Genomic DNA, 26,074 nt, shown 5'->3' on the forward strand with positions numbered 1-26,074 from the left:
TTCCAGTCCCCGCACCCTTTCCTCTAAGAGGGCAACAAGTTTGCACTTTTGACAGGTGAAGTTGGATTTTTAGTGCGGCAGATCCGTAAACATGTAGCATGTGTTGCAGGTGACCATGTGGATTTTCTTCTCTTCCATAATGCTGATGTAGCGTATGACAGGCGAAAGTCGTGCGCCGTCAGGCGCGCGGTTTTGCGATGTCCTCAAACAGCGAGACCCGGCAAGTCCCAGCAATCGATCAGCTTACGGCGACTCTTCTCTTCTTAAACAGCTACAGTTATCACCACTATGAGATTGTGTTAAAACTATGCCACACTTATCTTCAGTCGCCTCCCTTTACTTCAGTACCTCGCACTCTCAACACCTCGCTTGCTCTGGCTGGTTTATATAGTTCTACAAGGACTACTAGAAGCTGCTAGAAGCTTCTAGAACAGGTGTGGCTAATACTACTGACTAAATCACTAGACACACTTTTTTTTTTTTTTTTTGCTTTTTCACAGTACCCCAGACAAACACAGACAACAAATCCCTAATGAAATTAAACAGTTACAGTTATCACCACTATGAGATTGTGTTAAAACTATGCCACACTTATCTTCAGTCGCCTCCCTTTACTTCAGTACCTCGCACTCTCAACACCTCGCTTGCTCTGGCTGGTTTATATAGTTCTACAAGGACTACTAGAAGCTGCTAGAAGCTTCTAGAATAGGTGTGGCTAATACTACTGACTAAATCACTAGACACACTTTTTTTTTTTTTTTTTTTGCTTTTTCACAGTACCCCAGACAAACACAGACAACAAATCCCTAATGAAATTAAACAGTTACAGTTATCACCACTATGAGATTGTGTTAAAACTATGCCACACTTATCTTCAGTCGCCTCCCTTTACTTCAGTACCTCGCACTCTCGAAAATTCTGCTGACAGGTTCCCTTTAAGATGCGACAGTCCCAGAAGTTTACCCAATTCTTCCCGATTGCCCTTTTGCGGTTGCAATCGGGGTAATAAGGAGATAATAGCAGCCCACAGCTTCCACTAAGCCCTATATTAGTAATGGGAGGCATCTATGAAACCCCCCTCTACTAATTTGTAAGGGAAAGTAAATAAACACAAAAACTCCTTTAAAATAACACACACAAAAAGCACCCTCTTTTACCACTTTATTAATCCACAAAACACCCCTGCAGGTCCAATGTAATCCACACGAGGTCCCACGATGCTTCCAGTACTGCTAAAACTGAATTCACACAGAGCGACCATAGAGCATGACTGCCCGCTGTGAGGTTTATGCAGCGACTGATGTGAGCTGCGCAATCAACGGTGACTGTGGGAACCTTCAGCTGTGGCCACAGCTAAGCTGAGTGATGTCACTGCTGATCAGTCTCTACCTGAACTGATGTAGCAGTGCTGGAAGCGTTGTGAGACCTCGTGTGTCTTTCTTTCGACCTGCAGGACTGTTTGTGGGGGTTAATAAAGTGGTGAAAAAGTGTTGTTTTTTTTTTTTGTCTTTTATTTCAAATAAAGGATTTTTTGGGTGTTTGTGTTTATTTACTTTCACTTACAGATTAGTGACGGGGGGGGGGTGTCATAGATGCCTCTCATTACTAATCTAGGGCTTTATGTCAGTTGTGGGCTGGCATTAACTTCTTATTACCCCGATTGCCACCATACCAGGGCAATGGAAAGAGCTGGATCCAGCGCCAGAATTGGCACGTCTAATGGATGCTCCACTTCCGTGGCGGCTGCGGGCTGCTATTATTAGGCTGGAAAGGGCCAAATAACCATGGCCCTTTACACCCTAATAATATCAACCCTCAGTTGTCTGTTATACCTTGGCTGGTTTTATAAAATGTAGGGGGGACCCCATGTCATATTTTTTTTTAATAAATCAAAAAATAAATATTTTTTTCTTACTCATAACCAGCCAAGATATAGCACACAACTGAGGGTTGCAGCTGCTGCGGTTTCTGTGCTGGATTTGAAAAATGGGGGGACTCCACATCAGTTTTTTTCCCCAAAAAAATTAAAAAAAACAGCTGGTCAAGCTAGGTATCGCTCTATCTATCGAGCTATTCTGTTGTATCTATCTGTTTATCTATCTATCTATCCTATATGTTCTCTCGATCTATTCATCTATTCTAGCTATCTATCAATAACCCTAGTCCTGTCCTATTTTGTTTCTCCTTTAAAAATGCATTAACATAAATGCGGCAAAACACATACGGTATGTTCTTTCATGCGTTTTTTGGGTCACAAGCTGCATTTTTGTAACGACAGGATAAAAAGATGCAACATGCAGACAGCCTAGGTTTGCTTGGCTTGAGTTTTTTCATTGTGTTTTTTTGTCTGTTTAGTGTGTGCTGTGTGCCGACGCTGCATTTTTGCTGTGTTTTTACATGCTTTTTTTTTTCTTGCAGATTTTAATGAAAACTGCGGGTAAGAACGCATCCCAGCAAAGTCTATGAGAATCCTGACTTGCTGTGCACATGTTGCAGATTTTGTTCTTGCAGATTTTGACGCAGAAAAAATCTGCAACGTATCAGTTCTTTCTGTGGTTTTTCCTGTGTCTAATATAATCCACTGCAATGCACGATCACTGCGATGGATTATATCTGTCAGTGCTGCACTAGCAGCACTGACACTTTGCCTCACACATCATGCATCCAGCATGGTCTGTGAGGCGATCCGTAGCTCAGTAACCCGGGGTTGTTATGGTAACGATCAGGTCCCTTCCTGTCTCCTGAATGATGTGATTACGATTGATAACTTGCATTTAGTGGGATAAGCTGACGGGAGCAGCGCGGGCACTGCTCCGGGCAGTGAAAGCCAGGTGTCAGCTATAACATTAGCTGGAAACCTGGCGCTAATCGTGGAGGTACAGTGCCTAAACCCCCGCGATCCATGACATGAAACCCCCCCCACAAAAATGCAATAAAAACCATGCATTTTTTCTTCGAAAACATGCAGTTTTGTGTGCAGATTTTCTGCACACAAATCTGTTATGTAGGCACAAACCAAAAATGCACGTGTGTCTGTTACCTGCAATTCTATGTTTAAGACAAGTCTATGGGGAAAATCCACGCAGAAGACTCCATGTTCCCACAAGAGAAATTGACATGGTGGGGCTCGGAAACATGCACCGCAGGGGATTTTATGCAATATAACAATGCACAGTGGACGTGAGGCTTCTGTTAATCCCACCCACTGTGCTTGTACTGTACAATGCAGCATTTTAGACTTGGCAAAAATACACTGCTTCCAGAACGTGAATAACACTGATCGGGGGAACGTGCCTGTGTATGTGGAGCAGTCCTGTGCTCGGACCACTCTACATTGTGGCCGTCTTGGCAGATAAAGTTGGGCACAAGAGTGGACCCCTCTGGGATGGCACCAGAGGTGGTGGCATCCTTGTGGTAGAGGGCAGTGATTGGAGTCAGCTCTGACCTTTGCCGGCACCATCTGATCCACCTGCTCTCCACCTGTAATCTGGGAGGAGACTCTCTTAAAGGGAACGTGTCAGCAGCTGTTGGTTCCCACTGATCCTTATCTGCTTGGAGGTCTCACATGGCTCCATCCTTACCTGGGGTGGCGCACGGAGAGATCCATAGTCTGGCGTTAAACATCATCACTTCAGAATTGGATAAATGGCCCCAGGGGATGGGGGTTACAGGCGCCAGGGGGCAGCTCATTCTGGAGGGTTTGTTCACACTGTTTTTCAGGTGTTTTTTGAGTGACAATTTTCTATTATAAAATGAAATTGCGGTTCAGATGCTTAAGGCCGCTTTACACGCAACGACATCGCTAACGAGATGTCGTTGGGGGTCACGGAATTCGTGACGCACATCCGTTCTCGTTAGCGACTTCATTGCGTGTGACACGTACAAGTGACCGCTAACGATCAAAAATACTCACCTTATCGTTGATCGTTGACACGCTGTCCATTTCCCAAATATCGTTGCTGTTGCAGGACGCAGGTTGTTCGATGTTACTGCGGCAGCACACATCGCTATGTGTGACACCGCAGGAACGAGGAACCTCACCTTACTTGCGGTCGCCCGTAATGATGAAGGAAGGAGGTGGGCGGGATGTTCGTCTCGCTCATCTCCGCCCCCTCCGCTTCTATTGGGCGGCTGCTTAGTGACGTCGCTGTGACACCAAACGAACCGCCCCCTTAGAAAGGAGGCGGTTCGCCGGTCACAGCGACGTCGCAGGGCAGGTAAGTATGTGTGACTGGTCCGAGCGATGTTGTGCGCCACGGGCAGCGATTTGCTTGCTAGCGAGATCGCAGCGTGTAAAGTGCCCTTTAGGCTTTATAACCACTTCAACTTTGAAAAATACCAAGTGGTAGAAATAAGTGATCTGGCCATTCAATAGATGAATGAAGCTGATCCAGTCTTTACAATAGAAGTCAATGGGAAGGCTAAAAAAAATATGCCTGGATGTTTTTCCAGTGATTTGTACGCATATTTTGAGAGTTTTATTTGCCTCAAAATGCGCTATTGTTTTATATATTTATTATTGAAATCTAGCGTATTTTTAAATTGTTAGAATATCAGACAAAAACGCCTTTAAAACAGTTAAAGCAAAATTGTTTATGGGAAAATGTGGACAAATAGAGGAAACGTGAACAAAACAATAAAAAAACGGCAAGAAAACTCCCGCGGTTCCTGAAGTGGTTATTGCTTGATGAACTCATCATTTTTGGCTGCCTGATAAAACCCGTTGTTTGTATGTTCGCTATCTTGACATGAGACACATGGTGGGGCTTGGAGATTTGGAATTGTGCTCATAACATGGGGATTCTTGTTGGGAACCTAAAACCACCATCATGTAGCTGAGGTTTAGCTTTTATGAACGTGTCGTGCCAAAACCGGCCATTTTTGAATTGGGAAGTGAGAGAACCAATAATTGACCTGCGAGGAGTCCGGTATTCTAGTGAATTTGCCACTTTGGTAGTTTAGTGGCCCCAAATCTCATAAGTTCCCTTTACACATCGGGCTTCGGGAATTGAACTCTTAGTACTCAGATCATTTTTTTTTTAGGCTGACTGAGGTTTGGCTTATAGGGACAGAAAGGATAAGATGGAATCCCCTATGGCTGCTCTCCCTGGCGCCATCAACACACTGGAGTCGTCTGTATTGAGTGGATGGAGGGAGGCAAAAGCTTCTTTTATCGGTTTTATGTTATTTTATGTAAATTGGTGCATGGCCTCGAGTGGATGGAAATATTAGCAAATGTGTGAGGACGGCAGAAACATCTGTGACACATTAGATGCCTGAGCCGCGCCCGGGGTACAGTGATCTGCAAAGACCTTTGGTGCCACACCGAGCCATCACTGCGTTGTACTTGCCGGTATTGAACTACTTTGGTTTCATTAATTATCCTTCTTTGTATTTGTAGATGAGTAAAATCTGTGCCGTGTTTGGAGGATCCAGGGGGATTGGAAAAGCTGTGGCAAAGCTGTTAGTTCAGAGAGATTATAAGGTTGTTGTTATATCCAGGAATCTGGATGTAGCCAAAGCCACCACCGAGGAGATTGGAGGTTAGTATCTATAGATGGGTCTGTCCACCAAATCAGGTCTGGTGCTACGGCCTAGAAAGAATGTCTGTTCATTTCACCATGGACATTTCTCCATTTCATTGTTTTTTTTGTTTGTTTTTTTATAACGCTAAGCAAAAGGCAATAAAGGAATATATTGATTATAAGAGCGAGGGTGATAACACTTAACACCTGAGGGACAATTCTGATATTCAATGACTTTTTAAGGAGGATCTATGTAGCTTATAGGGAACCTGTCATCACGGAAAATGCTATTTATTTGCAGATATAGGGTTAATCTGTATACAAATAGCATTACAATGCTGCTTGGCTGCCTTATTGAAATTGTGGCTACAGGGAGAAAATCAACTTATTTCCTCCCTGGAGCCGTCAATTGACAGATGTGCTGCAAAGCCGACCATTAAAGTGCTTAGCCGTGCTTACAGTGAGCGGCACTGTGAGAGATGAATGTTCTCACTCCCTGCACCACACTCATGACTGAAAGCCAGCAGCTCCCAGGAGGAAATTAGGTCATTTTCTCCCAGTAGCTGGGCATTAAGTATTGCAATGCCATTTTCTTGCAGATAAACCTAATTTCTGCAAGTACATAGTGTTTTCTGAGGTGGCAGGTATCCATCAGATCACTTTATGCATCCCATATATAATTATAAATAGCCCCTATGGAAACTGACAGTCCTGGTGTTTGGGCTGATCACTGCACAAAATAAAAAGGTGGAAGTCATTCAGGCGACAGAGATTTCTGCACTAAATGTGCACTACAGCAGTAAAAATTCCAAACTGTACTTTGAAAAAAAAAAAAAAAAATTGAAATTTTTGGCAAAAAATTGCAATTTCTTGAGCTACCCCGCCACGTCACAGCAAATCTCTTTGGGGCAATCCTACACTAAACTATTTAGATAAAATGTGCCATACGGCCTCACATATGAAATAGTAGAACTGCTCTTAGCAGCACTCACCTGGTCTATTTCAATCCCGTACCCATGACTGAATCATGGCTGTGGGCGGGACAGGCCCAAGCAAATGCTGCATGAAGTAATTAGCCTGTGGACAGGGCCTGATGGCTGAATGTGAACAGTCACCAACCGCCAAAATCTAGACAGGTGGAATACATCCCAAATTGGGGTGCATGGCAAGGTGGGGGTCAGCCACCAACCAATTCAGTCATGGGTACAGGATTGAAAAGCACCAAGTAAGTGTTGCTAAGAGCAGTTCTACTTTTTCATATGTGAGGCCGTATGGCACATTTTATATAAAAATATTTTAGAGTAGGACTGCCCCAAAGAGATTTGCCGTGATGTGGCGAGGTAGCTCAAGAAATTGCAATTTTTTGCCAAAAATGTCAAATTTTATAATAAGTACAGTTTGGAATTTTTAGTGCTGTAGTGCACATTTGGTGCTGGCTTTTTTTTTTAGGTTGCCAATAATGCATTTGTTGTCCCAGTCCCCCCACATAGATTGTGTAAAGGCTAGGCCCAAGGCTGGGGCTGTAGAATTGCCGTGCAGGCTTTCTGTATGTGAACTGTGTGTGGTGTGTCTACAGCGTCATCTAGTACTTGTGCATGCAATCGATGTGTCATTTGTCACATAGGTCACCTAGCTCTAGGCTGTGATGTCTCCAAAGAACAAGACGTTCACCGCACATTTCAAGAAATTGTAAAAAATGTTGGAAATGTTAATTACCTGGTCAACGCCGCTGGGATAAATAGGTAAGCAATCGTTTGTGTACACAGTATATGACCCCGAAATTATCGCACAGAAAGATTAAAGGGGGTTGTCCAGGCACATTGATGACATATCCTTAGGTCATGAATATTGGATCGGTTAGGTTCTGACACTGTGCACCCCACACAGCTGATTCTCTATCCATGAAGAGGAAGGGTTCCTGTCACACAGAACTGTTCCTCATCTTATTAGACAATATAGCTTTTTTTTTTTATTATTAAAAAATATTAAAAACTGTTTTAAATTGATTTTTTCCCCTGAGGTTACAGGTTTCCATTGGAGCGCCCCATATACGAGCACATGACAACTGTTCCTGTATTTACTCTGGCAGCGCACTTATCATAGGGACTTTGTCTCGTGGTCACATATCTTTTAGCTTGTGTTAGCAGAATGGAACGGCAAAGTGAAGAGCTCTCACCGGGACAGAGGCTCGAGCTCCTTCTACACGTGTCCAGCCCTTTTAGCCTCTGAGGATTTGAAATCTAGTTGTGAAGCCCCTCTGCGGCCATAGCCCAGATCCAGGAGCAGCACATGTGACATACGAGGGAGCCTCACACAGACAGGACCCGGTGCACCACCGCAGCGCCTTTTGCACATTGTTATACTTTGTGTATGGACTCTAAGGGGCACTTTGCACACTACGACATCGCAGGTGCGATGTCGGTGGGGTCAAATCGAAAGTGACGCACATCCGGCGTCGCTCTCGACATCATAGTGTGTAAAGCATTTTTGATACGATTAACGATCACAAAAGCGTCGTAATCGTATCATCGTTGTAGCGTCGGTCATTTCCATGATTTGGGAAAGACCGATGTTACGATGTTGTTCCTCGTTCCTGTGGCAGCACACATCGCTGTGTGTGAAGCCGCTGGAGCGAGGAACATCTCCAACCTGCCTCCCGGCTGCAATGAGGAAGGAAGGAGGTGGGCGGGATGTTTACGTCCCACTCATCTCCGCCCCTCCGCTTCTATTGGCCTCCTGCCGTGTGACGTCGCTGTAACACCGCACGACCCGCCCCCTTAGGAAGGAGGCGGGTCGCCGGCCAGAGCGACGTCGCAGGGCAGGTGAGTGCGTGTGTAGCTTCCGTAGCGATAATGTTCGCTACGCCAGCTATCACAAGATATCGCAGCTGCGACGGGGCGGGGTCTATCGCGCTCAGCATCGGCTTGCGATGTCGTAGTGTGCAAAGTGCCCCTAAGGCTATGTGTGCACTGGAAAATGGACTTTTCTTAATAAAAATCTGCACCCTCTGGCAGAATACTGGACCTGCGGCAAAACCCTTGGTAAAACCGCACCCATATTTTTACTACGGTTTGCCATGGTTTTTCCGCGGGTTGGTCCCTGCGTTTTTTTACCATTATCTATGCCAAAAAACGCAGGTACCTGCAGAAAAGAAGTGACATTCTCATTCTTTTTGCTGCAGCAAAACCTATAGGGGAAAAAACCGCAGTGTGCGCACACAGCATTTTTTTTTACCATAGATTTTGCTGGGGAAAGGCTGCAGAAAGGTTATGAACATTTTCTGCACCAATTCATGCAGCAAATCCGCGGCAAAAACCGCAGCGTGCGCACAGGGCCTAAAGCTGTTATGTTGCAGCTGGGCCACATACAGTACATGTTGCATCACTTCTCTTCCTCCATAGGGGAGGATAGAAATCCCATGCAACTTGCATGTCAGCTACCTGCAATTTATGTTTTCTTTCCTTAAAGGGAACCTGTCACCTGACTCTTGCTGTCCAAACTGCAGGCAGCATGAGTCACAGCTTGGCTGTATGATTGCTGCCAGTTATATCTTTTTCTGAAACGCTTCGTTGTTTCAGAGACAATATGCTTTAGATCTGCTTCTCCCACCATTGCCACAGGTGATTGACAGGTCTCTCTGTGTTTGCCTAGGCACAGTCATGTTAATAACATAATGTGGAGCTGGGAGACTCTGTCCAGGGCAGCGCCGGGCTAGTCTGGTCTCTGCTTATGGTCCATGGCTGGATGCTTAAAGTACAGATTTCTAAACTATATACCTGGCAGTTTGGGCAGCATGAGAATGGTGACGGGTTTCCCTTTTAATTTGGGAATTTGATGGAAAGGGATTTTTTAACTCTCGTTTTTAGATAACAAACATCACTATATTACAGTGTGCAGATTATTACTATACCTTGTATCTTGTGGCCGCACCGCTTTACCCCAGCTTTAGTAGAAGGAGATGTGGTTTTTGACCCAAATCTGGGTGTAGATCCAAAAAGAAAGAAAAATAATAAGGAAAGAGTGATCATTTAGTCATTTTTATCCTCGCCTGTGTTGGCCCTGTGATTCCAGTCTCTTGGGGGCAGAAGAGCACTTGTGAAGAACCTCAGGAAATGATTTGTGAGTAAGAACATTGCTTAATTTGTCACCTTGAAAACAGCGCTGCACTTAATGGCCAGATTTTTTTCTTCTATTCATCTGCCATAAATCTTTTAGTTTTCTTTTATGACTCTAGAGGAGATAAAAACTCCCCCAAAAATGTAATATACTCACAGCAGAAAAGAGGGCAACCAGTCCAGTTAGCCCAGGCCAACACATCTAGACAAACCTCTCAATATGATGCACACTTTACAAGTGCAAGGTAAATTGCACACTAGTGGCGCGCATAGGGCGCTGTTCACACTTGTATGCGCATGGTGTCCAGCCAGCAACCTATTACCACGCCCTTACTATTAGATTAGGAGGGTTACCCGGACACTACTCACTGCAGCACACAAGGGACAGAGACTCCACTATGCACGGCCTGTATTAAGAGGCCTGGCTGCACCCCTCAAATATATATGAGGTATTCGTTAGTAAATTGGCCAATGTACGTAAGCCTGCAATCCTCATCACAGATCCTCATGCTTGCAGGTCCCTACACTGATAAATATCAAAAATAGCAACAAAAAGAGGAGATAAAAACTCCCCCAAAAATGTATTTATATATTTTTTGCACTTTTTTATACGGGGTGCAGCCAGGCCTCTTAATAGAGGCCGTGCATAGTGGAGTCTCTGTCCCTTGTGTGCTGCAGTGAGTAGTGTCCGGGTAACCCTCCTAATCTAATAGTAAGGGCGTGGTAATAGGTTGCTGGCTGGACATCATGCGCATACAAGTGTGAACAGCGCCCTGTGCGCGTCACTAGTGTGCAATTTACCTTGCACCTGTGAAGTGTCCATCATATTGAGAGGTTTGTCTGCATCCTGTTTGTGCATTAGATGTGTTGGCCTGGGCTAACTGGACTGGTTGCCTTCTTTTCTGCTGTGAGTATATTCTTTTATGACTGTAAAATTAAGGTTGTAGTTCCACTACTTCACCACTATAGGGAGCCAGATCCTAATACATTGATGTTAAGGAATCTCCGATACTGGCTACTTGGTAAGATAATCAAGATCTAAATTCGCTCTTTACATGGCTTCCTATAATGAGGTTGATCCTCCAGAATAAATTTATTTTTTTATTTGGAATTTTATAACTTTCGTAGCCTCGTACAGTATCCTCTCTGACTGGTGTAAAAACCTTTTGGGTTTTATTCACGGATTCTGTGCCATTTTTTTTCAAGTCATTCCGGTGTCTAAGTAAATGTTTAATACCAATAATATTTTTGGGTTGCCCAGAAAATTGTACCAACGCCAATGTGTGTGATCTAATGTTGCTGATTTCTTCATCTGATGATCCAGTGCTAATAATACCAATCTACGTTTGGGTTTTGGCCATTGAGGAACCCTGGATGAACATTTATGCTGTGCTATCCTGTGTCCTTTACATTACAGAGATGCATTATTATTTAGGACCAAGACAGAAGACATTCTATCTCAAATATCCATTAACCTGATAGGACCGATGTACACATGTAAAGCCGCACTGCGGGGTATGGTGCAGCAGCACGGTGGAGCCATTGTCAACATTGGTAATGACTGTCACACAGGCAGGGGATAAAAGTGCCTTCCTGCTTACTCATGTATAACAGCTAATAATCCAATATTTCACTTCATTTTGTGAATGTTATGTGACTAAATATTTTTAACTGATGTGTACACCCCAACTATAAAAAAAAAATCCCCTCTACACTTCTTGTTTAGTCAATATTAGATTAGAAGACCATAACCACCACCGAAAATAAATAAACCTGTCTGGCCCTGTGATTATAAATTTTGCCAACATTTTAACACTAGAACTACTGAGGTAGTCATTTTGACTACTTTGTATACTTTAATACATTTTAAGGGGTTTACAATAACAGGGGAGGGGTTAATTGAAGTATTTAAAATGCATTCTTAAGAATATTGTTGAAATAACAAAGAAGGGGAAGAGGAAGGGAAGAAAGGGTAGGCTAAAAGTGGATGGGAAGGGGTATTGGAGGGGAAGTGGGAATGGAAGGAGTTAGGGAATATAAAGGGCGAGGAGAAAGGGAAGAAGGAAGACGTTAAGGCAATTCATTAAGTTTCAAAGTCAAGCAAGATTATAAACTCATATTCATTTAGCACAGTATATAAACACATTCGGAAATAACATATTACATTTATATTATTTAGATAATGTCAAGGAACTAAGTCAAAACAAGGTTTCTTCAGCGCTCTATTGGGAGACCCAGACGATTGGGGTATAGCTACTGCCTCCGGAGGCCACACAAAGCACTACACTAAAAAGTGCAAGGCCCCTCCCCTTCTGGCTATACCCCCCCGTGGTATCACGGGTTCTCCAGTTTTCAAGCTTTGTGCGAAGGAGGTCAGACATCCACGCATAGCTCCACAGATTTTAGTCAGCAGTAGCTGCTGACTATTTCGGATGGAAGAAAAGAGGGCCCATATAGGGCCCCCAGCATGCTCCCTTCTCACCCGTGGATGGTGTTGTAAGGTTGAGGTACCTATTGCTGGTACAGGGGCTGGAGCCCCACATGCTGTTTTCCTTCCACATCCCCTTGTAGGGCTCTGTGGAAGTGGGATCCTGCCGGCCTCTAAGCTCTGACGCCGGGCTCCATCCACAGACCCATAGCACCTGATGGATATGGAGCAGGAGTACAATCAGGGACAAGGCCCTGCATCATACAGGTACTCTGTGTCCCCGGCAGGCACAGACACACTCCGGGCTGGCTGGGTGTTGTAGTGCGCCGGGGACCGTAACGTTGGAGTTAGTGTTCCTACAGTTTACTGGGGGACTTTGTGTTGTGGGAACGCAGCGCCGACCCCCACTGGATCGGGCGGCGCTGCTGTGACTTGTGGTGCGCCGGGGACACGCCGACCGCGCTTTTACGGCGGCGGCGTTTATAAATCCAGTCCCCGGCTTTTTGCGGCCTAGCTCCGCTTCGTTCCCGCCCCCACCCTGTCAATCAGGGTAGGGGAGAGACGCTGTTTCGCAGCAGCGACGAGGGCTGGAGCCTGATTTACATGCTCCAGCCCTCTCACTAGGCACAGAGGGAAGCAGGCTTCCCGCTCTTAGTCAGGAACGCCCAGGGCCCGCCCCCCCTCCTCTCCCAGGACGCCGGCAGCCATTACATGCAGTCTGGCTAGAGGAAGGACGCAAGGCTCTGGGAGACCTGGACTAGGGGGCTTTTGGAGACCACACACCCGCTCTTAAGCGGGCGGTAAGCGGCATTTCAGCTGGCCCCTCTAGTGCCTCAGTGTGTATTGGTGTACTGTGTCACCAGATATATATATTTATTTATTTCTTGCACTGTGAGGTCGCTTCCTGGCTGGATACCCCAGATCGCTCTGAGGAGGCAGCAACATGTCATCCACAAAACGCAAGGCTGCCAAGGCTAGGGCTGTGTACACTGCGTGTGCTGCATGTGGGGCTGCTCTACCAGCAGGTTCCAAAGACCCCCATTGTGTGCAATGCTCAGATCCGGTGCTGCTTCGCCAGCCGGAGTCCGGAGGGGTAGTGACCCAGGCTGAGACGCTTGTAAGTCCTGCCCCGGTGTCAGGGACAGACTTTGCAGTTTTTGCTGATGGAATGTCTGTGACTATGGCAAAAATCCTTGAAACTTTGCAATCCATGACTGGGGCTCAGTCTATGGACACGGCGAGGTCTCTGTCCTCTAATCCCCCTCAGTTGGAATTAATCCAGACTACAAGGGGGTCCTCGGCTTCTCAGGCTGAGTATTATGACTCAGATGATAGCCCCAGCCACCCTAAGCGAGCTCGCTGGGAAAGACCCTCAACGTCACACACTGCTCAGGGTCTCAGCGCAATCAGTCGCCCTGTGATGCGTCTGAAGAGAGTGATCAGGAGTCTTATCCTGGAACCCCTCTCAATCTGGATACCCCGGATGGGGACGCCATGGTAAACGATCTTATCTCAGCCATCAATAGACTGTTGGATATTTCTCCCACAGCTCCTTCTGCAGAGGAGGCAGCTGCAGAGCAGGAGAAGTTTCGTTTCCTCTATCCCAAGCGTAAATTGAGTGCTTTCTTGGATCACTCTGACTTCAGAGAGTCAATCCAGAAACACGACGCTCATCCAGAAAGGCGTTTCTCTAAACGTTCTAAGGATACACGTTTTCCTTTCCCCCCTGATGTGGTCAAGCGCTGGACCCAGTGTCCAAAAGTAGACCCCCCGATTTCCAAACTTGCAGCTAGATCCATAGTTGCAGTGGAGGATGGCGCTTCACTTAAGGATGCCAATGACAGACAGATGGACCTTTGGTTAAAATCTGTCTATGAAGCTATCGGCGCGTCGTTTGCTCCAGCATTCGCAGCCGTATGGGCACTCCAAGCTATTTCAGCTGGTTTAGCAAAAGTGGATGCTATCATACATCCAGCGGCGCCGCAAGTGGCGTTCCTTACCTCGCAGATGTCTGCGTTTGCGTCTTACGCTATCAATGCGGTCCTAGAATCTACCAGCCGCACCTCAATGGCGTCCGCCAATTCGGTAGTTTTGCGCAGAGCCTTGTGGTTAAAGGACTGGAAAGCAGATGCTGGTTCCAAAAAATGTTTAACCAGCTTGCCTTTATCTAGAGATAGACTGTTTGGCGAGCCATTGGCTGACATCATTAAACAGTCCAAGGGTAAAGACTCTTCCTTACCCCAGCCCAGATCAAGCAAACCTCAGCAGAAAAAATGGCAGCAGAGGTTTCAGTCCTTTCGAGGTTCGGGCAAGACACAATTCTCCTCGTCCAAAGGGACTCAGAGGACGCAAAGAGTCTCAGATTCCTGGCGGGCTCACGCACGCCCCAAGAAAGCAAATGGAGGAACCGCTTCCAAAGCGGCTACCTCATGACTTCCAGCCCCCCCCCTCCGCATCTCCGGTTGGGGGCAGGCTCTCCCGCTTTTCCGACATTTGGATGTCACAGGTCAAAGACCGGTGGGTGACAAACATTTTGTCTCGCGGGTACAGAATCGAGTTCAGTTCTCGTCCTCCAGCTCGGTTCTTCAGAACCTCCCCACATCCAGACCGAGCAGATGCCCTGCTGCAGGCGGTGGACTCCCTAAGAGCGGAAGGAGTAGTGGTTCCTGTACCGCCTCAGGAACAAGGGCGAGGGTTTTACTCCAATCTCTTTGTGGTTCCAAAAAAGGACGGCTCGTTCCGTCCTGTTCTGGATCTAAAGCTGCTCAACAAACATGTGCACGCCAGACGGTTCCGGATGGAAACCCTCCGCTCTGTCGTTGCCTCAATGTCTCAAGGAGACTTCCTTGCCTCAATAGACATCAAAGATGCTTATCTCCACGTGCCAATTGCTACAGAACATCAACGTTTTCTACGTTTTGTGATAGGAAACGATCATCTTCAGTTCATAGCTCTGCCATTCGGTCTGGCGACAGCCCCCCGGGTCTTCACCAAGGTCATGGCGGCGGTGGTAGCAGTCTTGCACTCTCAGGGATACTCGGTGATCCCTTACCTAGACGATCTACTTGTCAAGGCACCCTCTCAAGAGGCATGCCAACTCAGTCTACATGCTACGCTGGAGACTCTACAGACGTTCGGATGGATCATCAACTTTCCAAAGTCGAATCTGTCACCGTCACAGTCGCTAACGTATCTTGGCATGGAGTTTCATACTCGAGCAGCGAGAGTGAAGCTTCCGCTGAACAAGCAGCGGTCCCTACAGACAGGGGTGCAATCCCTCCTTCAAGGCCAGTCGCACCCCTTACGGCGCCTCATGCACTTCCTCGGGAAGATGGTGGCAGCCATGGAAGCAGTTCCCTTTGCGCAGTTTCATCTGCGCCCACTTCAATGGGACATTCTCCGCCAATGGGACGGGAAGTCAACGTCCCTGGACAGGAAAGTCTCTCTTTCCCAGACGGCCAAGGACTCTCTACAATGGTGGCTCCTTCCCACCTCATTGTCTCAGGGAAGATCCTTCCTGCCCCCATCCTGGGCAGTGGTCACGACAGATGCGAGTCTGTCAGGGTGGGGAGCAGTGTTTCTCCACCACAGGGCCCAGGGGACGTGGACTCCGCAGGAGTCCACCCTTCAGATCAATGTTCTGGAAATCAGGGCAGTGTATCTTGCCCTACTGGCCTTCCAACAGTGGCTGGAAGGAAAGCAGATCCGAATCCAGTCGGACAACTCCACAGCGGTGGCATACATCAACCACCAAGGAGGGACGCGCAGTCGGCAAGCATTCCAAGAAGTCCGGCGCATTCTAATGTGGGTGGAGGACACAGCATCCACCATATCCGCGGTTCACATCCCAGGCGTAGAAAATTGGGAAGCAGACTTCCTCAGTCGCCAGGGCATGGACGCAGGGGAGTGGTCCCTTCACCCGGACGTGTTTCAGGAAATCTGTCGCCGATGGGGAGTGCCGGACGTCGACCTAATGGCGTCCCGGCACAACAACAAGGTCCCGGCATTCATGGCGAGGTCGCGCGATCAAAGAGCTCTGGCGGCAGACGCATTAGTTCAAGATTGGTCGCAGTTCCGGCTCCCATACGTCTTCCCACCTCTGGCACTCTTGCCCAGAGTGTTACGCAAGATCAGATCCGATTGCAGCCGCGTCATACTCGTCGCCCCAGACTGGCCGAGGAGATCGTGGTATCCGGATCTGTGGCATCTCACGGTCGGTCGACCGTGGTCACTGCCAGACCGACCAGACTTACTGTCCCAAGGGCCGTTTTTCCATCAGAATTCTGCGGCCCTGAACCTGACTGTGTGGCCATTGAGTCCTGGATCCTAGCCTCCGCAGGATTATCTCAAGGAGTCGTAGCCACAATGAGACAAGCTAGGAAGTCAACGTCTGCTAAGATCTACCACAGAACGTGGAAGATTTTCTTATCCTGGTGCTCTGCACAGAGAGTATCCCCTTGGCCATTTGCATTGCCCACCTTTCTTTCCTTCCTGCAATCGGGGTTGGAAAAGGGCTTGTCGCTCAGCTCCCTTAAAGGGCAAGTCTCGGCACTATCTGTGTTTTTTCAGAAGCGTCTAGCACGTCTTCCTAAGGTGCGCACGTTCCTACAGGGGGTCTGTCATATTGTGCCCCCGTACAAGCGGCCGTTAGATCCATGGGATCTGAACAGAGTACTAGTTGCTCTGCAAAAGCCGCCCTTCGAGCCTCTAAAGGACGTTTCCTTTTCTCGCCTGTCACAGAAAGTGGCGTTTCTCGTAGCGATCACATCGCTTCGGCGTGTGTCTGAGCTGGCAGCTCTGTCATCCAAGGCTCCCTTCCTGGTGTTCCACCAGGACAAGGTAGTGCTGCGCCCCATTCCGGAGTTTCTCCCTAAGGTCGTATCCTCGTTTCATCTTAATCAGGATATATCCTTGCCTTCCTTTTGTCCTCAGCCGGTTCACCGGTATGAGAAAGACTTACGTTTGCTAGATCTGGTGAGAGCACTCAGAATCTATATTTCTCGCACGGCGCCTATCCGCCGTTCAGATGCACTTTTTGTCCTTGTCGCTGGCCAGCGCAAGGGGTCGCAGGCTTCTAAAGCCACCCTGGCTCGATGGATCAAAGAACCAATTCTGGAAGCCTACCGTTCTGCTGGGCTTCCGGTTCCTTCAGGGCTGAAAGCCCACTCAACCAGAGCTGTGGGTGCGTCCTGGGCTTTGCGACACCAGGCTTCGGCTCAACAGGTGTGCCAGGCAGCTACCTGGTCGAGTCTGCACACTTTCACCAAACATTATCAGGTGCATACCTATGCTTCGGCGGATGCCAGCTTAGGTAGAAGAGTCCTGCAGGCGGCAGTGACATCCCCGTAGGGGAGGGCTGTTTTGCAGCTCTAACATGAGATATCTCTTTACCCACCCAGGGACAGCTTTTGGACGTCCCAATCGTCTGGGTCTCCCAATCGAGCGCTGAAGAAGAAGGGAATTTTGTTACTTACCGTAAATTCCTTTTCTTCTAGCTCTTATTGGGAGACCCAGCACCCGCCCTGTTGTCCTTCGGGATTTTTTTGTTGTTTGCGGGTACACATGTTGTTCATGTTGAACGGTTTTTTCAGTTCTCCGACGTTATTCGGAGTTAATTTGTTTAAACCAGTTATTGGCTTCCTCCTTCTTGCTTTGGCACTAAAACTGGAGAACCCGTGATACCACGGGGGGGTATAGCCAGAAGGGGAGGGGCCTTGCACTTTTTAGTGTAGTGCTTTGTGTGGCCTCCGGAGGGCAGTAGCTATACCCCAATCGTCTGGGTCTCCCAATAAGAGCTAGAAGAAAAGGAATTTACGGTAAGTAACAAAATTCCCTTCTTGGCATGTATTTCTGGGACCAAAGAGACCATCTTATTTTATATCTTTGATAGTTTTTTCTTTTAACGCAATATTATACTCATATAAATTATGAGCTGAACCCTGTCCGTAACTTCTGAAATAGATGGGATTCTTTCTTCTCTCCAGTTGGCTGCTAATAAATTCTTAATAACTAAGAAAATGTGACAGACAATGTATCTATACTTTTTCTCATATTCTTCTAACCCTATGGAAAGAATAACCAATTCTGGAGTAAGATTTATATCTTTTGTAGTCAATTGCTTTAAGAGGTCTCTGACTTTCTTCCATAAGGGTTTAAGTAAAGGACATCCCCAGAAAATGTGGAAAAAGGATCCATTTTTCCCGCAACCTCTCCAACATAGTGGTGAGTTTTCAGCAGAAAACTTGCACAACTTTAGAGGGGTATAGTACCATCTGGAATACACTTTATAATATGTCTCCTGAAGAGAAGCACAGGTTGCAGTTGCATAAGTTGTTTCCAGAGCTTGTTTCCATGTACTTATAGGGAATTCCTTGTGCAAATCTTTCTCCCAATTATTTAGGTTTAGCTTTTTCTCAAATTCATAATCTTCATTTAGCAAGGCATATATATTACTGGTTTTCCAAATAATTTGGTTTAGTGGATTATGCAATAAATTTATTAGGGGTTTAGGAAGCTGAAATCTAGGTTTTTTTGTTTGTAAGAAAATTTTCTATACGGTACCACATTTTTTTTCTCTTTATTTGGGATGTTGAATTTACTTTGTATGTTTTTGAAGGGCAAGATTTTGTTATTTTCTATTAGGTCGAGAAAATTGTTTATGTTGTATTGTTTCCATTTTATTATGTTCATTTTGGGAGTCAGAATTTGTATTGTTTCAATTGGGCAACATTTAATATCCTCCAAAGGTACATTATCTTTCATCAATGTTTTTAATAGGGATTTCCATGCCCATAGTTCTGCTTTACTTGTTTGAAATTTAGTTAATGTTTTTTGTGTGTTTAAAAGTTGGGCCAAAATGATATCTGATTTGGGAATGTTTCGATTATAATGTTTTTCTATATGTACCCAACTATTTTTAAATTCTGTAATTAGACTATTTTGGGTCTGTTTAATGAGACTAGTTAAATAATAAGCGTAAATATTCGGTAAACCTAGGCCTCCATTCCTCTTATGTGTACATAACATTTTTTGGGAAATTCTAGGTTTCTTATTTTGCCAGATGAATAGTGATAACTGAGATTGAAGTTTCTGGAATTTTGACTACTTTGCACCATGTATTTCTATATAGGTGTCACGAGTCCAGTAGTTCTAGTGTTAATGCAATCAGCTGATACAAGTGCATCTCAATACATTAGAATATCATCAAAAATGTAATTTAATTCAATACAAAAAGGGAAACCCATATATTATATAGAGTCATTACACACAGAGTGATCGAATTCAAGTGTTTATTTCTGTTAATGTTGATGATTATGGCTTACAGCCAATGAAAACTCAAAAGTCATTATCTCAGAAAATTAGATTATGTAAGACCAACTGAAAAAATGATCTTAAACTCAGAAATGTTGGCGCCTACTGAAAAGTATGTACAGTAAAATACTTGGTCGGGGCTTCTATTGCATGAATTACTGCATGAATGCGGCATGGCATGGAGGTGATCAGCCTGTGGCACTGCTGAGGTGTTATGGAAGCCCAGGTTGCTTTGCTAGCCTTCAGCTCGTCTGCATTGTTGGGTCTGGTGTCTCCCATCTTCCTCTTGACAGTACCCTCCCTATAGATTCTCTATGGGGTTTACATCAGACGAGTTTGCTGGCCAATCAAGCACAGTGATACTGTGGTTATTTAACCAGGTATTGGTACTTTTGTCAGTGTGGACAGGTGCCAAGTCCTGCTGGAAAATTGAAATTTCCATCTACAAAAAGCTTGTCGGCAGAGCGAACTTTGAAGTGCTCTAAAATTTCCTGGTAGACGGCTGCGCTGACTTTAGTCTTGATAAAACACAGTGGACCTACCCCAGCAGATGACATGGCTCCCCAAACCATCACTGATTGTGGAAACTTCACACTAGACCTCAAGCAGCTTGGATTGTGGCCTCTCCACTCTTCCTCCAGACTCTGGGACCACGATTTCCAAATGAAATGCAAAATTTACTTTCATCTGAAAAAAACACCTTGGACCACTGAGCAACAGGCCAGTTCTTTTTCTCCTTGGCCCAGGTAAGATGCTTCTGGCATTGTCTATTGGTCATGAGAGGCTTGACACAAGGAACGTGACAGTTGTAGTCCATGTCCTGGATATGTTTGTGTGTGGTGGCTCTTGAAGCACTGACTACAGCAGCAGTCCACTCTTTGTGAGTCTCCCCCAAATTTTTGAATGGCCTTTTATTAACAATCCTATCAAAGCTGCAGTTATCCCGGTTGCTTGTGCACCTTTTTCTACCACACTTTGTCCTTCCACTCAACTTTTCATTAATATATTTGGATACAGCACTCTGTGAACAGCTAGCTTCTTTAGCAATGACCTTTTGTGGATTACCCTCCTTGTGGAGTGTCAATGACTGCCTTCTGGGACATCTGTCAAGTCAGCAGTCTTCCTTATGATTATCTAGCCTAAAGAACCAGACTAAGGCTGGGTTCACACATAGCGACAGCGACAACGACGTCGCTGTTACGTCACCATTTTCTGTGACGTAACAGCGACCTTGTAAGTCGCTGTTATGATCGCTGCTTAGCTGTCAAACACAGCGACGCAGCAGCGATCATAACGTCGCTACATGTGCAGAGAGCAGGGAGCCGCGCACACTGCTTAGCGCTGGCTCCCTGCTCTCCTAGCTACAGTACACATCGGGTTAATTACCTGATGTGTACTGCAGCTACATGTGCAGAGAGCAGGAGCCGGCAGCACAGGCAGCGAGAGCGGCGGAGGCTGGTAACGAAGGTAAATATCGGGTAACCAGGGAAAGGGCTTCCCTTGGTTACCCGATGTTTATCTTGGTTACAGCTTACCTCAGCTGTCAGATGCCGGCTCCTGCTCCCTGCTCGCTTCATTTCGTCGCTCTCTCACTGTCACCCACAGCGATGTGTGCGTCACAGTGGGAGAGCGCCTTTGAAGAAAACGAACCAGGGCTGTGTGTAACGAGCAGCGATCTCACAGCAGGGGCCAGATCGCTGCTCAGTGTCACACACAGCGAGATCGCTAAAGAGGTCACTGTTGCGTCACCAAAACCGTGACGTAGCAGCGATTTCGGTAGCGATCTCTCTATGTGTGAAGCACCCCTAAGGGACCATTTAAAATGCTTGGGAAGCCTTTGCAGATGTTTTGTGGTAATTATTCTAATTTTGTGAGATAATGACTTTTGGGTTTTCATTGGCTGTAAGCCATAGTCATCAATATTAAAAGAAAAAAACACTTGAAATAGATCACTCTGTGTGTCACTCTATATAATATATGCGTTTCCCTTTTTGTATTGAATTACTGAAATAAATTAAAAAAAATTGTTTAAAAGAACAGAGTCCTCAGAACAGAGTCCTCTTTTAAACAATTTTTTTTATCTCTACTGGCTAACACGGTACAAAGATATATTTTACTTGTATGAAATAAATTAACTTTTTGATGATCTCTAATTTTATTAAGATGCACTTGTAAGATCAGTTTCTAATGAAAACTTTTTGTCCCCTACGGGAGTCAGATGGATCGCTAAAAACTCAGCCATATTCCATAAGTGTTTGAAATGTAGGAAAATAGGTGTCTTGTGAGTAACCTTACAGACAGATGTCCCCATGATTCCTGCATGTGGTTCTGTGTACATATTCATGTGTCGCTGTGTCTGGGACTGATGGTAACTGTGACCCTTCTTGTCTATGATTGCAGGAAGCATTGTGGGCCATAAAGGCAATGCCGGGCAGAGTGTGTACAGCGCCAGTAAGGAGGGCTTGGTGGGGTTTTCCAAGTCACTCGCTAAAGAAGTTGCACGGAAGAATGTCCGCGTTAATGTGGTCGCCCCTGGTAAGATTTTGGAAAAACCATTCAATAAATATTTCTGTGGCACTGCTTTGTTTCTTACCACCCAGCTTCACCCATGTATTCAGAGAGTGCAACTGTCTCTTTTTTATTATTTTTTGTTCTCACAGCTCAATAGACCAGGGAATAAAATTTACATAAAATGTCAACCCAAACCAATTTTTTTTTTCAAGAAAGTTCAGAATTTTTTTAAACATCTGAAACATAAAAAAACAGCTTAAACTTGGTATTGCCATCTTGTACTTACCTGAGAAATCTTGTCATTTTTACTACATAATGACTATTATTAAAAAAATAGTATTATTAAAAAAAGGTTGTTACTCTTTAGGCCCTGTGCGCACTGGAAAACGGAATTTTCTTAGGAAAATTCCGCAGGGTCTGAAAGATTACCGCACCCGCGGTAAAAAAACACGGCAAACCGCACCCGAAAACCGCATGCGGTTTGCCGCGGTTTTACCGCGGTATTGTTCGCGGTATTGCCGCAGTTTTGCCGCATGCGGGTTGGTACATGTGCTTTAATGCATTCAATGCAATAAAGCACATTGAAAAAAAAGAAAAAAAAAGTAATTTCCTTCTGAGATAGATAGCAGACAGATAAATAGACAGATGAATAGAAGACAGATAGAGGGATAGATAGAGGGATAGATAGAGTCCCTGTGAGCACACGCTGCATTTCTCCCGAGCGGTAATGTGTGTTCACATTACCGGCCGTGGGAAATGCCCTGTGGTTACCTCTGCTGTCTCGCTGTGAGGCTGCATTCAGCGCTGTGTGTCAGTCGCGGCTGGATGCAAGCATCGCAGGACGTGGATTACGCCGGAGCTGTGTGTTTCGGGGGGGGGGGGTTAATAAAGGGGTGAACCAGGGGCTTTTTTGTGTTTTATTTAAAATAAAGGATTTTTCGGTGTGTGTTTTTTTTCACTTTACTTACGGGTTGATCATGTCAGCTGTCTCATAGACGCTGCCATGATCAAGCCGGGACTTAAATGGCGGCGATCCGCTGTCATTTAACTCATTATTACCTGAATAGCCACCGCATCACGGCATCTGGAAGAGCCGGGGACACTCCGGGACTGCCGCATAATGCATGCGACAGTCCCGGGGCAGCTGCGGGCTGATATTCTCGGCTGCGGGAGGGGGGAGGGAGGTGGGGGACATTAACCCTGCCCCTCTCCCTCCCCAGCCTGAGAATACCGGGCCACCGCTGTGTGTTTACCTCTGCTGGACGGTAAAAATACGGCGGAGCACACGTGTTTTTTTTCTATATATCCGTTTGATTTGTATGTGTATTCTATGTCTGTGTGTGATGTGTGTGTGTTCTTTGTCTGTGTCTGTGTCTGTGATCTGTGTGTGTGTTTACTCTCTGCTCCACTTCCTTTTCCTGTCATAATGACATCACTTCCCTGCAAACCGCAGGCAAGCGATGAACATTACCGCAGGTAAATCGCGAAATACCGCAGGGAATAACGCAGGAAAACGCAATGAACCGCACAGAATTTGCTGCCCGCATTATTCCCTGCGGGATTTCATGATTACATTGCAGTCAGTGGAGTGAAATCCCGCAACGATGTGCGGAAAAGAAGTGACATGCAATTGTTTTTGCTGTGGGAATCCCGCAGCAAAACATGCAGCTGTCAAAATCCGCATAGTGCGCACAGCATTTTTTTTTTCCCATAGGATTTGCTGGTGAATCACTGCAGAGATGTTATGAACATAACATGCAGCGAAACATGCAGCAAAACTGCAAGAAATCCGCAGCAAAAAATGGCAATTGCGCACAGGGCCTTAACTGCTCACCCGGATGAGCAGTTAAAGAGTAACAACTTTTTTTTTTGTAAATGTTATTGATTAGCCTTTTAAAAATGATGAATCTTTGTAATATATTCCATTCCATCTTGCTAAAAGTGTTGTTTAACTGTTCATTTCATGCTCTTTTAAAAGTTACTTTGAACTGTTGCTCTATAAATAAGCTATGCTTAAAGGGGTGGTTCACCCATTTTTTTTATTTTCTGTAGGAGTTATACTTACCTTTCTAGGCGTCTTCTCCATTGGCTTGTATTTCCATTTCTGGCACTGAGCGGCGCTATGCTGCACGCTCAGTGCCGGTCACATGACCTCCTGGAGCTGTGGCCGCCGGCATCCTCTGACGTCCCGGCATTTCCGGGCTCTCAAACTGGACGGGTACGTCACAGGATGCCGGCGCCACTCAGATTGAGTGACAGGGCTGTGGGCGGTGACTACTGCACGTCACAGCTCAGCATCGAGGGGAGGATCCGGAGGAAGTCAGTGTGGAGCCGGAAGCGTCCTGCAGATGGAGAGGAACGGGGCGCCAGTGTGCAGTACAGGGGGGGGGGTTCTTCAGCTGAATCCCCCCCTGCACGTAAGTATGTGATCACACTGTCCACCCGCCCGCTCTGCTGCGATGTCAGGAGAGCGGCCGGTGTCGGGCAGTGTGATCGTGTGCTCCTCCCAGCAGGAAGACACTGACAGGCATGTCACCGCTGTGCTCTGCCATCTGTCCTGCTGCATGGGACCAACTGTCTGCACTCTGTCACCTGCACCACAAGTCACAGAATGGAGACAGTTGGTGACAGAGCACCTCTGCCCCCCCCCCCTCTTCTTTCCCCACTCTCTTCTCCCCCCCCTCTCTCTTCTCCCCCCCTCCCTCTCTTCTTCCCCCCTCCCTCTCTTCTCCCCCCCTCCCTCTCTTCTCCCCCCCTCTCTCTCTTCCCCCCCCTCTCTCTCTTCCCCCCCTCTCTCTCTTCTCCCCCCTCTCTCTCTTCTCCCCCCCTCCCTCTCTTCTCCCCCCCCTCTCTCTCTTCCCCCCCTCTCTCTCTTCCCCCCCTCTCTCTCTTCTCCCCCCTCTCTCTCTCTTCTCCCCCTCTCTCTTCCCCCCCCCTCTCTCTCTTCTCCCCCCTCTCTCTCTCCCCCCCTCTCTTCTCCCCCCTCTCTCTCTCTTCTCCCCCCTCTCTCTCTCTTCTCCCCCCCTCTCTCTTCTCCCCCCTCGCTCTCTTCTCCCCCTCGCTCTCTTCTCCCCCTCGCTCTCTTCTCCCCCCCTCTCTCTTCTCCCCCCTCGCTCTCTTCTCCCCCCCCTCTCTCTTCCCCCCCCTCTCTCTTCTCCCCTCTCTCTCTCTTCTCCCCCCCTCTCTCTTCTCCCCCCTCTCTCTTCTCTCCCCCTCTCTCTTCTCCCCCCCTCTCTCTTCTCCCCCCTCTCTCTTCTCCCCCCCTCTCTCTTCTCCCCCCCTCTCTCTTCTCCCCCCCTCTCTCTTCTCCCCTCTCTCTTCTCCCCCCCTCTTTCTCTTCTCCCCCCTCTCTCTCTTCTCCCCCCCTCTCTCTCTTCTCCCCTCTCTCTCTTCTCCCCCCTCTCTCTTCTCCCCCCCCTCTCTTCTCCCCCCTCTCTCTCCCCCCCTCTCTCTTCTCCCCCTCTCTCTTCTCCCCCCCTCTCTCTTCTTCCCCCCTCTCTCTTCTCCCCCCCTCTCTCTTCTCCCCCCCTCGCTCTTCTCCCCCCCTCGCTCTCTTCTCCCCCCCTCGCTCTCTCCCCCCCTCTCTCTTCTCCCCCCCTCGCTCTCTTCCCCCCCTCTCTTCTCCCCCCTCTCTCTCTCTTCTCCCCCCTCTCTCTCTTCTCCCCCCTCTCTCTCTCTTCTCCCCCCCTCTCTCTTCTCCCCCCCTCTCTCTTCTCCCCCCCCCTCTCTCTTCTCCCCCCCTCTCTCTTCTCCCCCCCTCTCTCTCTCTTCTCCCCCCTCTCTCTCTCTTCTCCCCCCTCTCTCTCTCTTCTCCCCCCTCTCTCTCTCTTCTCCCCCCCCTCTCTCTTCTCCCCCCTCGCTCTCTTCTCCCCCCTCGCTCTCTTCTCACCCCCTCGCTCTCTTCTCACCCCCTCGCTCTCTTCTCAGCCCCTCGCTCTCTTCTCAGCCCCTCGCTCTCTTCTCAGCCCCTCGCTCTCTTCTCACCCCTCTCGCTCTCTTCTCACCCCTCTCTTCTCACCCCTCTCGCTATCTTCTTACGCCTTTCGCTCTCTTCTCACGCCTCTCGCTCTCTTCTCACCCCTCTCGCTCTCTTCTCACCCCTCTCGCTCTCTTCTCACCCCTCTCGCTCCCTTCTCACCCCCCCGCTCTCTTCTCCCCCCCGCTCGCTCTCTCTCTTCTCCCCC

General features: G+C 47.1%; 1 protein-coding gene across 2 annotated transcripts in view; it reads left to right on the forward strand.

The window, feature by feature from the left end:
- Nucleotides 1-26,074, forward strand: part of CBR4 (carbonyl reductase 4) — a 34,008-nt gene that overhangs the window by 6,199 nt on the left and 1,735 nt on the right. For both annotated transcript variants that reach the window (XM_075335092.1, XM_075335097.1), the window contains exons 2-5: nt 5,402-5,543; nt 7,150-7,267; nt 11,058-11,194; nt 21,780-21,914. In XM_075335092.1, the coding sequence (XP_075191207.1) occupies nt 5,402-5,543; nt 7,150-7,267; nt 11,058-11,194; nt 21,780-21,914 (532 nt within the window). The remainder of the gene's footprint in view (nt 1-5,401; nt 5,544-7,149; nt 7,268-11,057; nt 11,195-21,779; nt 21,915-26,074) is intronic.

Source organism: Anomaloglossus baeobatrachus, chromosome 1 (genome assembly GCF_048569485.1).
Source record: "Anomaloglossus baeobatrachus isolate aAnoBae1 chromosome 1, aAnoBae1.hap1, whole genome shotgun sequence".
NCBI classification, from domain to species: Eukaryota; Metazoa; Chordata; class Amphibia; order Anura; family Aromobatidae; genus Anomaloglossus; species Anomaloglossus baeobatrachus.